At 30.9% G+C, this 12,555-nt stretch overlaps 1 protein-coding gene across 4 annotated transcripts in view; it reads right to left on the bottom strand.

The window, feature by feature from the left end:
* Window positions 1-12,555, bottom strand: part of NECTIN3 (nectin cell adhesion molecule 3) — a 127,420-nt gene that overhangs the window by 54,726 nt on the left and 60,139 nt on the right. The window contains exon 6 of one of the 4 annotated variants that reach the window (XM_012460938.3): window positions 7,158-9,882. The exons of the other annotated variants lie outside the window; for them this stretch is intronic. Coding sequence (XP_012316361.1) covers window positions 9,302-9,882 — 581 coding nt within the window. The 3' untranslated portion in view covers window positions 7,158-9,301. Of the gene's footprint in view, window positions 1-7,157; window positions 9,883-12,555 lie in introns of those variants that run through there. 4 annotated transcript variants of the gene reach the window in all.

Below are 12,555 nucleotides of genomic sequence, written 5' to 3'. Positions count from 1 at the left end.
CTTTGACAATTTCAACTATATTAAATCCATTAACTAAATTTTGTGGAGATTCATGAATTACAAAGTTCCTTCACACACCTGATTTTGTCTTTCTTAAGAACTAATAAAAAAAGATACTGAGATAACATTCTATACATAAAGATACTGCAGTTCTCAAGTTAAATCTGCCAAGACCATTCAATCGTAGTAGAAAACAGAGAGAGAAATAGTTAGGTTGGAGCAGAGTGGAAGCTTCCACTGTTACCCCTTGTTCAAAGGGAAGAATGCTTTCATTAACATATATAATGTAAACTAATGAAGAGGTCTCCACTTTTACTTAAATTGACACAACCTTCACATATACTCTTAAATAACTGCAATAATTCTTAGGACCCAGACATGGCAAATTTACAGAACTAGCACTGTTGGTTTTGGAATATGTTTCATCTATTTACCATGATAGTATTCCCATATAAATACATATTTAGAAGTATTTTCCAATTCTGTTTTTATTAACACGGTATTTTAGATTGCCAAAAAGAACATTTTACTTTCTTTCAAATTATAAAGATGTCTTTAGGATACTAACAATCCCGAAGACATTTATTAACGGCTCATTTTATTAAGACTCATTTTGAAATAAAAATCTTACACCAGTAAGTGCAAGTCACTCATTTCAATAACGTTTCCAATGAATAGAATCTAAAAATAGTAAAAAAAACCCAAAAAAAACAACAACAACAAAAAACAATTATTCTGAAACACTATAACCCACTTAATCATTAGTGGTGACCCTCATTTGCTAATACAAGCCTGGTTTATCTATTGTTACTCAATTTTTTAATCTCACTATCTCCATTTGAATATGTGCTAGATAAGAAAAATATCTGAAACCCAGTACAGTCAAATGTTATTCTGCACTTGTAAATGTGAAAGAGATTTGGGATGACTTATGGATAATCTATATTATCATTTTCCCCACCATAAAGATTATAGCTTTGACCACTTAATATAGCCATAAAGTAGATGATCCTATTCAATCCTTAATATTAGGTAGGTTGAAAATATTAAGGTTACGCAATTTGACCAAGGTCATACTGCTCTAGTCAATGGCACAAATAAAAAATACTCATTGTCAAGTACATTATTTACTCCACACCAGGTATTCTCAAGGTCTCCCTCTCTCGGAAATTTTTCTTTCGCTAAAGGCAGTCTATCATGTTTGCCCAACTATACAGAATTTAAATTTTTGTTCTTATTTTGATGATGACAATGTTAATACCATATTTATAGGTTTTCTTCCAACTTATTTTTGAAAAGTTCACGTTACTCTTTGAGTGAGGCCAAATTAAGATTCTCAAATCTAGAGATCATTATAAATTTTTCAAACTATACATCTCTTCTAAGAAAACCTTTCATTTAATTTTAGCAGCAATCTGAAGTTTGGTAGTGCTCTATAATAAAACATCATAATGTAGACTTTTAATCACTTAATTTCCAACTTTAAATAGCTACTATTTTTAAAAACTTGAATACTTGTCTAAATAGATATCTCTTAAATATTTTAATTACAAGCTATCCAATTCTATCACACTAGTCTTATAATTTCTAACTCTAGGATTCTATAACTGAGAGTTGACTCTATGTATATCACACTTCCTTCTATCTTAATTTGGGCATCTTCATGTCACCTGGTTCCATTCGTTCTTTATCATATGTATCCTCTCTTTCTCACATACCTCTTTGTAGTATCAGAATAGTCTGGTAGGTGCTAAAATGAACAAATGGAGGAAAAACTAGGTATGAATCTATTTCCCAACGAACTTACTTTATTTAGATAAACCGATTATGCTAAATATGCATATGGGATATATTTCATATTTTCTTTTCCGATTCTTCTAATTGAGAACAAAAGAGGTTAAGTACTTAAGGTGTTAATAATTTAAGGGTATTAACAGTTGATAAAAACCAGTATGAATGCAAAGGAGGAGCACAAATCTTTTCTATTCAAGTAAAGCATTTTGATGAAAATTGATAATTTAGCCCCAACACTGTTTCCCATAAATCCTAGCCCAAATGGACAAGTATTCTAAGGAAAACTGAGAATTTAGCTCCAACACTGTTTCCCCATATCCCAGCCCAAATAAATACATACATACTACATAGACTGTATGTTTCAACAAAACCACTACAGAGGAAAAAATTAAGTGATAACATGTATAAACATGGGATTTTTAAACACTAAGGTAGTTTACTAAGTGAAGGCCATGAAACAACATTACCATCATCCTAAAGAGATGTTCTACTAAGAGCAGTGACATGCTTACAAGAGGCAGAAAACAAGACAAAAATTATAAAATATTTGCCATTAAAAGACTGGTGCATGCATTTCTAAAAAAAGACTAGCTTGCTTTATCACAGTAGTAATGGTAACTCATATTCACTGAAAACTTACCTCCAAAAATAGAAAAACAGCATTCCCCAATACAAGAGTATGCTACTGCTCCTAAGATACTATGTACATGTATATCTTCTGGAGATGTTTAAAAATCAAATAGTTACCAATGAATATAGATATAAGAAATGAGTTTCATTACTTTTTGGGAAATAAAAGTACACAATATTACAGATAATAAAGTTTTTATCAAACACAAATAATTTTTTAAAGAAAAGCTATTCAAACATATGTGTACACCTAATTCACATCTAAAACTGAGACATAATGCCCTATGTTTTCTCTTCAGGCCCTTTGACAAAACTTCAGTGATGACATCACAGATTCATGTGTTGGCCTACAAACTTATCTCCCCACCTTTGATTTGCTTCCATACTACATATCACTGTATTACCAATTTCCCCCCCAAACAATCCCATTCTTCATTTTTAATAGACCCTTTAATGTTTATTTTCTCAATGTGACTTTTTGATTCAGTGATTGAAAGGTCTCATATCATGATCAGTGTATGTTGATACTTGGTTTTTAGATGTGATTTGTGCCACCTCTCAAAAACACGGATTCAAATGGAAGAAATACATTGTTTGGATGTTAACAGTTTTCATCCCAACCAATAGTTTTAGAGCTTATCTTTATGTTCTGGATATTTGGTTCTTCATTGAGACCTTTCAATCACTGAATCAAAAAGTATAAAATCGAAAACAAAAAATGCATGAAGCACATTTGATCATGTAGTTTTATCAAAAATGTTTTAGTAATAAAAGTTGACTTTTAAAATGAAATGCAATCACACTATTTCCCAAAATCTGTTTTCGTGAGAAAAAATTAACATGTTAAATATATTATCAGATAGCTAAAATTTCCGTTTTGTGTATTTTATAATGTATGCAGCAAACTGCTATAGTAGCACATGTATAATTGGAGTACATACTAATTTTGAACTGGTAGGTACACTCAAAAGAGTTTTTACTGATCTAGAGAAGAGAAAAAACTAGAATAAGATGTGAGGTTATGGTAGATAGATACAAGTTGAAAGGAAGCAGCATGACAATTATTAAGACATCTAAGTATATGATATGGTAAAAGAACAAGGTTAATAGATCTAGGCTTAGAGCACCAAATGGCAGCTAATAACACACAAAAAAGTAGGCATTATGTTCTTTGTGATGGAAAAACATAGCACCACTTACATGTGATGTAACCTTGCCCTCAAATTAAACCTCCATGATATCACTACCAATTTACAGAAAATACAGAGGGATGTGTGTGGGATGCAAATGACAGAATTTAAGATGGAAAACTTTAGAACAAATGAAGCAGTTTCTAAGAAATAAATTGCAAGGGGCAATGGAGTGTGGGGGGGAGGAACAGAGTAAAAGATATTTCTAGCAATCACCACGTATGGATCATATTTGGAAAACCTGATTAAAACTGCAAAACACATATGACTAGAAATTTGAATGCTCACTTGACACAATGTTAAGGAATTATTACTAACTTTTGGTGTAACAATGATACTGTGGTTAATTTTTAAAATGGTCCTTAACTTTTAGAGCTATATACTGATTTATTTACCGATGAAATAATATCAGGAGAGATTATGTAGGTAAGGGTCTAAATGAAATAATACTGACCAGGAATTGATGATAACTGAAGCTAGTACATGGAGATCCATTTCATTATTCTGTCCTGTTTTTGTATAATTTTCCATAATAAGAAGTGGGGTTTTTTGGTTTTTATTTTTTTTAAAGAGAGGCCAAGGCACCTAAATCCTGCCCTTGGCTTTTAGATAAAACTGTTGCTTTACAATTAGGTTTTCCCTGGGATATTTCTCATAACTGAGACTGTACAACTTGCATATCATGTCTATGTAGCAATATTTTGCATATAAGGAAATGAGGCTCTGACCTATTCTCAAGTTTTGAAAATTACCTTTTAAAGTTATTGCTCTAAAAGGTCACTTTCAATCAGCTTCATTAGGACCCGGCCAGAGAAAAACAGCAGCTATTAACTAAAAGGCAAATTAAACAAGATATATCCGAAAATTGAATCATGTTTTAGTCTTCTAAACTGAAATAAACATAACTGTCACCAAGGTTCAAGAAAATAAATGATACCTAAGGGAATACAAGGCAAAAGCTTTTGTAAACAATGTTTGGTTTCAAGTCTTGATAAAAACCTAACACTACTCAAGTCAAAGTAGTCAAGTTAAAGTATATATGTACTTTATAAAAAAGCAGATGACTAAACTATAACAGAAAAAAACAGAAATATATAAACAGAATTTAAAAAACTAAAGTTGGTTTGCTGTGCACACCCCTCAAAGACTATTTCATACATGAATTTTTTATTAGGATACCAAGAAGGGAACAAAACAACCCAGTCTAACTGTATATTATCAAAGAAAAATCCTGCTCAAAAACAGTTTAGAAACAAATATGTAATTTAAAATGTCAGAAATAGGAAACAAAGTGATGCATCACACGGTGATTATAAATAATTCCAAGCAATGGCAGCCTCACTCTGTCACCCAGGCTGGAGTGCAATGGCGTGATTTCGGCTCACTGAAACCTCCCCCTCCTGGGTTCAAGAGATTCTCCTGCCTCAGTCTCCTGAGTAGCTGGGATTACAGGCGCACGCCACCACACCCAGCTAGTTTTTGAATTTTTAGTAAGAGACGAGATTTCACCATGTTAGCCAGGCTGGTCTCATACTCTTGACCTCGTGATCTGCCCGCCTTAGCCTCCCAAAGTTCTGGGATTACAGGCGTAAGCCACCACGCCCAGCCTTCAGCAATGGCATTTCTAATCAAAGTAGCTCACAATAAGTAATAAGTAAAAAACACTAAATGGCAACGTAAGAAATACCTTATAAAATATGTTAATTCCAAACTGAAAGCCAATATATAAAATATGACTTACGCCAAGGTAATAGTAAAAACATCTAAAATGGGTTTTAACAGCTAGGGCTACAGAGATAAGATAATTTATAACTATGGAGAATGTTAATTCATGATTCAGAATTAAATGGTTAATTAAAATCAAATTTAATAGCTAACGCATGCTGGGCCTAATACCTAGGTAACTGGTTGATTTGTGTAGCAAACCACCATGGCACTGTTACCTATGTAACAAACTTGTACATGCACCCCTGAACTTAAAAGTTGAAAATAAATAAATAAATAAATAAACCAACAACCACACACACAAAAAAAAAAAAAAAAAAAAGAAAGGAAAAAAATATTTTATAGTGGCCTACATGCCAACTATCCTTAACCCGATATTACTGTCTTGTTTTAGGAAAACAGGTTTCTAATTCCCACAAAACATTAATTAAATTTTGATAATTGAACTAGGTTACACACACACATACACACACGCACACACACTTTAGTAAATATAATGACCATTATACAAACACACACATATATATACACACACACTTCAGTAAATATAAGGACAAAGAAGGTAACACAGAGCCATGAACTTATTACAGAAATATGCCTCTAAAGAACTTTTGCAACTTTTATTTAAAGATTTCTTGTGTGGCTACTGGGGCTAACACCTAATACACAGGTTGGTTAAAAAAGAAAAAAAAAAACCACCAAACCAAAAGAAAACAAAACTTAGCACTGGTACAAACTAAAATCCAAACCCAATATATGAAAAATTTGAGAAAGGAGCTTTTTATGAAGGATGCATTTTCTAATTAACAAGTAGATAGGAAAGATAATTCAATCTCAAATCTAATCCCCTATCAGAATTAAAAATTCAAAATGGGTACCATTTATTCCTTCCTTATATTTTACATTGATTACTTTCATCCATAAACAACTTATTTGTTCATATACTGTGTTTTAGCGGTATTTATCAAAAACAAACTCAAATCAATGTTTTCACAAATAAAATGGCTATATTTCTCTCAATTTCTGTACTTATACACTGTATTCCTACAGCTCCTTAATGCAAAATAGTTACCCATGGGTTATCTTATAAAACTTTCCTATGTATGGCTATTAGAAGTAACACTTACTACTGAAAAACCTTAACAGTTTCCTAATATTAGACTTAACAAACAACCCTATTAGGCACATAGTAAAATACTAAATCTTTCAACTCTCAAGTACTTCTCAAATATCACTCTTAAAATTAACCCCTAGTCTACTTTAGATTCAATGCATTTTAATAAAAAGGGCAGAAAAAGTAAGTTGTATTCATCTTCGTTATATTATTGAAATATTATTAACCAGTATGAAAGAAAACTCTCAAGTGAATTTACAACAATGCAAAAACAGTGTAAACCATAAGAAAGAAATATAAATATGGCCAAAAATAGTACGAATATTCTTTCATTTTTTTCCAAGATAGAATTTCTATATATACCTGTCAAATAGCTATGAATATCACTAGCATTTAAAAACTAATTTAATATGTTTATTTGATGACTATTCATGTTTTCCAAACAAGTTTCTACGTACAGTAAACATATATAAAGTTCTAATAAACAACAGTGCAATGCTTCCCAAAGTCTTAAGCCCTAGTATCAGATTCTTAACAAGGCAGAAACCTTTCAGTTTGCCAAATGATTGGATTAAGGATACAGAATATGTCAAATACTCACTTGTGGTTTTCCAGGTCACCCTCTCCCACCAAAAAAAAAAAAAAACCCACACACACAAAAGAAACAAAGAAAACTAATCAAATACATAACCACAATGTAAAAGCAAGTTCATAATCAGTAAGTATTTATATTTTTGAAATATATTTCTTAAAATACATTGCTAATGTCCTTCAGATTATACTCCAGTTGAGATTTACATAGAATCCTATATATGATTATTCTGATCAGATTGATACAGTATTTCAAACCATTATAGTTTAAAGATGAAATTTTGATTTAAAAAAAAGCCACAGTTTTACATCTTTCATGGTTAAGAAATTTTAGACCCATCTTCCTTGGGGCCACCTCATCACTGAAACTTAAATTAAAAATAAAATCACTTTAATCACTGTTTTATCAAGGAAGTTTTCTTCCAAAATCTTGCACTAAAAAATTGTAGTATCTGTATATAAGTGATTAACCCTATTAATACCCAGACATTTTTAAGAAGATATAAGTGAACTTTTATTTAACTGTATCCTTAACCTGATACTATAGTCTTATACTAAGTATTTGGCAAGAGAAATAAAATAGGTTTCTAATTTCCACAAAATAGTGCTAGTTAAAATGAAGAAAACTAGTTTATAATCCTTCAGAATAAAGCTTTCACTATTTGTAAGATATTATGAACATGTTAGAGTTTTGTCCCCTAAATTTTTTAGATTTGATGATTATTGGGAAAGGGCTGGTTGGGGTAGGGGTTTAAAAAGTATCTACTACTTTGCCTTTTTATTAACTAAATCATATATTTAATTTATGACTCTCCTACTAACTTCAACTTCATTGCACTGGCAAAAATAGTTACTTTTTCAAATGACTTATCAATAGAAAAACTTATTCTTTAGGCTTCAAATTAGTTGTCATTATATAATTCTATAAGACTCCACTGTAGGAGCAATTTAATTACCTTACAAACAAAAAGCACATCTGAAGTATAGGTAACATTTCTATCTCAAAAGATACATGATTTTGAAGGAATATATATGTAAATATGTAAAAAAAACAAAAACAGAAAACCTTGTGTTTCCAGTTTTAATTGTAAAAACAAAAAAATTACATAACATACACTTAGGAGGAAAAAGGAGATGAACGTCATTATCTATGAGCAAGTGTTACCAACTGATTCTATAATTCAAATTTTTCTAGTTAAATCCAATGTTTCCAAGTTTATTCTAAATTTTCTTTCTGTACATTTACCCGTTTAAACAACATCAACATTAAATAACTAAAACAAGATGGTCCAGAAAATTCTTTCTATATATTCTTGGCTGTAATGTCTCATTTCTAAAACTAGTACCTCAGTATTCTGAAATGCCCTCGCTGCATCTTTTCATTTCTATTAGTATGTTTAGGAGATAAAGCATTAAAATAAGGCTACTGCCAAATGTACCAAAATCCATGTTCACATGACAACATAAGAACTGTTTCTCAGAAAGGGGGAAAAAAAAAACTAATAATTATCATGTTTGAAAGACATGTATTTTATTACTCTTGTAAGTATTTTGGACAAAAATATTGACCAGCTAATTATGCTCTTCCACACATCATGTTCACTGAGTTTACTACCACAGTTTTAGTGCAACAAAATATCTTTTAAAAGCCACTCTACAGTAATTATGGCAAGGCTCATTAAAATGCAGAGGTAAAGATTTCATTTGTATAGAAATTCAGAAAATAATGTTTGAAAAGGAAAGTCATTCCATCAGGCTAAATACTTTTTGTATATTAAAAAATATATATAAATAATTCTTGAATTAGTTTTATAGTCAATTTTGATGCAGTTTCATTGAGTGGTAATAAATTTTGAGAGGTATATGTTCAACAAACATTATACTTGAGATTATAGTCTTAGGTAAACATTTAATATACAATGCCAAGGTAGTTCCCTTTTTAAAAAAATTTTTGTACCAAATAACTCATACATTTAATGTTGACATTTCTTCTTACCTGTGTGCCTCAGATCAATAAAGTACTCTGCATTAAAATTTAAATCTTGAGACAGTAGTACAGCATTGAAAAAAAAATTGTAAAGCAGCTTAGATACACTGAACTCAGATTTTACATTTTCATTTGTCAGATTAGAATATAAAAAGCTTGAAAATCAACTTGAAAAAGCTTATTCTTCCTCAAGAAAAAGTATGAACAATCTGAAAATGATCAACTAGTATGAATGAACATTGTACATAGTTAAGTCACATTTAGTGGTTGCTAAACATACCACTCCCTCCTGGAAATTACGGAACCATCTACATGTGAAACTAAGTCATCTTCATTTTCGTCATAATGTTCATCACTGACGAACTTCATTCCCATTTTTAGATCTTCATAATAATCCATTGGTCTTTCAAACCTATTGAGATTTTCTACATTGTTCCACTGAGTTTTTTCAGGCTCTTCTAAATAGTCTTTACGTATCAGATTGTTCACTGGATTTTTGTTTTCTTTTTTTACACTGTCTGGGTAAGAATCAAGCTCGTCTTGTTGAAGAACATCTATTTGTGATTCTTTTTGCATATCTGATGGTGGAATGTAGTTCTTCGCAAAGTAGTCTCCACGAAACGTCCGTCTTCTCCTATAGCAGAATATTCCAGCCAAAACACTTACAAGTACTATGAAGAGAGCCCCACCCACTACACTAGCAATGATCGTGGCAATTGTGTCATCCTTAATTGTTGCCAAAGTTGACAATGGGAAGGGCAATTTTTTAGGTTCTGTTGCTAGATTCTCGATGTCAGCAGTTGAGGGATGCCACTGAATTGTAGGCTGAAGGGTGGTAGTAGTAGGAGGATCTAATGGAAACAGTAAAGATAGAGAAGACACAGAAAGGCAAAGAATGTCAATGCAGGCTGATTCAGCAGCAAGTTGACAAGACAGCACAGTTAATGAATATATTCATAGTAATAATAGTTTTTCATTCTTAATTTGATTAAGATTAGAATGTAGTGGTACTTATCTATTTAAAAACAAAACAAAACTGACATTTAGTCAGTTACCAATAAAGAGAAAGGAATAAAACCTATGGTGTAAACCTATGGTGTAATTCTTCTATTCCAAGTTAACGAGTGATAATTTACCCCAGAAAATAGGTACTTATTTTTTTAATGAAGAATATTACTTAAGTGTCCTATTACACAGATGGCTTAATAATTACTATAACAAAAAAGTAAATCAAATAAGTGAAATATACATTTTCTTAGCCAGTAGCTCAAGAAAATAAAACGAATGAAAAAATTAAAGTTTTCCTTAATATCCATTTTTACCTATGAATAATATGGTTTATTTTTATAAGATATGAGCATATCTTTAAAAGAATGAAAAACTATAGACTCTTGTTAAGTGGGCATAGTATAAGCTGTTGGTTTAATAATTCTCTCAAAAATATTTTCTTTAAATAAAAAAACTCAAAACGTTTTGGAAGGAGATACATAGTAAATACTATTATTTAGTAATAAAAAAAATAAAGAAGCATGTGTTTAAACTATGTTAGCCAGACAGGCTATTATCAAAGGAGACTAACAAAGTAAAAATATGTTGTAAAGTGATAAAAATGTCATCATCATGTCTAACACCCCATGGGCAAATTATCTAAACATTCAGAAATTTAAAAAATTTCAACTATATCTGCAAAATTTAATGTCACTACTTTAGGACGGAATCTCAAAAAGAGCAGCTAATATTTTAGAGAGAACATTCTAATAGTACTTAAATATTAGATGCAAATGAACCTGTGTATTGACATTAGATTACAGAGTAAATAGCCATTAATATTAAAAAGCAACTAAACATAAACAATAAAAAATAAAGACTGGTTAATTATCAATTAAGTAGTATTTATAGGTCATGTAACACAAAATTGTAGTGTTTGAAGAAAGGATAAGTTTAAATATCTTGAATTTCTTCACAGTGAAAAAAATAAACGACCCAAATGGTACTCTCCGATAATTAATTTTTGAATGAATGATACTGATAGAACTTTAAAAAATGAATGTTAGAAAAATACTAAATCTACATAGGGTAAGTTATTCTAATATTACAAGCTAAAGAAAAGTACTTACTGAAACAGGTTTCATCACGGAATGCCGTATGTATAGAATGTGGTAAAAATTTAGCGAGTACAGTATAAAATTTAATAAGTACAGTATAACTAATTTTCTATGAGTTTAAACTTACAACAGGTAATCCTGTCAAATACTTTGAGATGAATATTAGTTATCAGAGTATATTTAAGTGAATCAAGGAAGTTTTAATTTATGAAAACATTCACTAATGGAACAAATTCAATCTCAAGAAAACAAGTGTAGAATTGAAGGACCATGTCCAGTATAAAAGTAGTAAAGTCTCATGTAATTCAACGTCACAGCATTAGAAAACTAAAAATATAGACTAAAAATTAAATCATTTGTAAGATACTTCATGTATTTTCTGAGGAAGCAGGAGTACCAACCAGGAAAGTTGAGTTTAATGTATTAAATGTCATCTTTATAACGATTCTCAAAGAAAAAAGTATTACAATAAACTGGTATCAGCATATTTAAATAAAAGTAAAAATCATCTAATTATTTATAATTTAAATACTTTTCTGCCAGTAAAGTTTTAAAGTTTTTTGTGGTTCTTTATATAAGAGTTTTTTTCAGAACAGTGACTATACCTGAGCTCTCACCAAATAAGACAAAACTGAACATTTTTATCAAGTATCCTAAATAATGAAACTCTGACATTTATTATTTCCACTTGCAAATTTCTTTATATGGTCGTCTACTGTCCATTTCACTCAGATTTAACAAAATATGGCTTTGAGAAAAATCTAACCAAAAAAATTATTTTAAAATCTTATTCAATCTTGTTAATGGTTCTAGAAGTGTTTCAACCCATCATCCACTCCTTAATCAGTGCTAAAAATAGCTGAGCCTCACTAGTAATATCATTTCATTAAAGAGAGGCTATTTAATACTTCATTATGTTGCATTTTAAGCAATGGAAATAAGATAATGCATGCAAAATATTTTTTCTGTTTTTGAATTTACAATGAGAGTCACTAGCCGGGCATGGTGGCGCATGCCTGTAGTCCCAGCTACTAGGGAGGCTGAGGCAGGACAATGGCTTGAACCCAGGAGGCAGAGGTTGCAGTGAGCCGAGATTGTGCCACTGTACTCCAGCCTGGGCGACAGTGCAAGACACCGTCTCAAAAAATAAAAATAAAAAAAAAAGAAAGGAAAAACAAAAAACAATGAGAGTTACAATTATTATAAGGCAGTACTATTTCTAATCACATCACGATTTTAAGTCCTTCCCAAAGCAGTCCTCATTTTTCAGTTAGATATTGTTTTTCATATTCTTTGCTGACTATGTGATAAATGAGTATGTAATGGATATGATGACTCTTAAGTTCTTCTCACCCAAATGAAGAACTTTAAGTTTCCTTTTCTAATGAGTTTTGCCAAACCATAAAATGGAGTCAAGTA

The sequence above is a fragment of the Aotus nancymaae genome, unplaced genomic scaffold, assembly GCF_030222135.1.
Source record: "Aotus nancymaae isolate 86718 unplaced genomic scaffold, 86718_ANA_hifiasm-v0.15.2.pri h1tg000011l, whole genome shotgun sequence".
Lineage (NCBI taxonomy): Eukaryota > Metazoa > Chordata > Mammalia > Primates > Aotidae > Aotus > Aotus nancymaae.
This window is presented reverse-complemented; position numbering and strand designations above follow the sequence as displayed.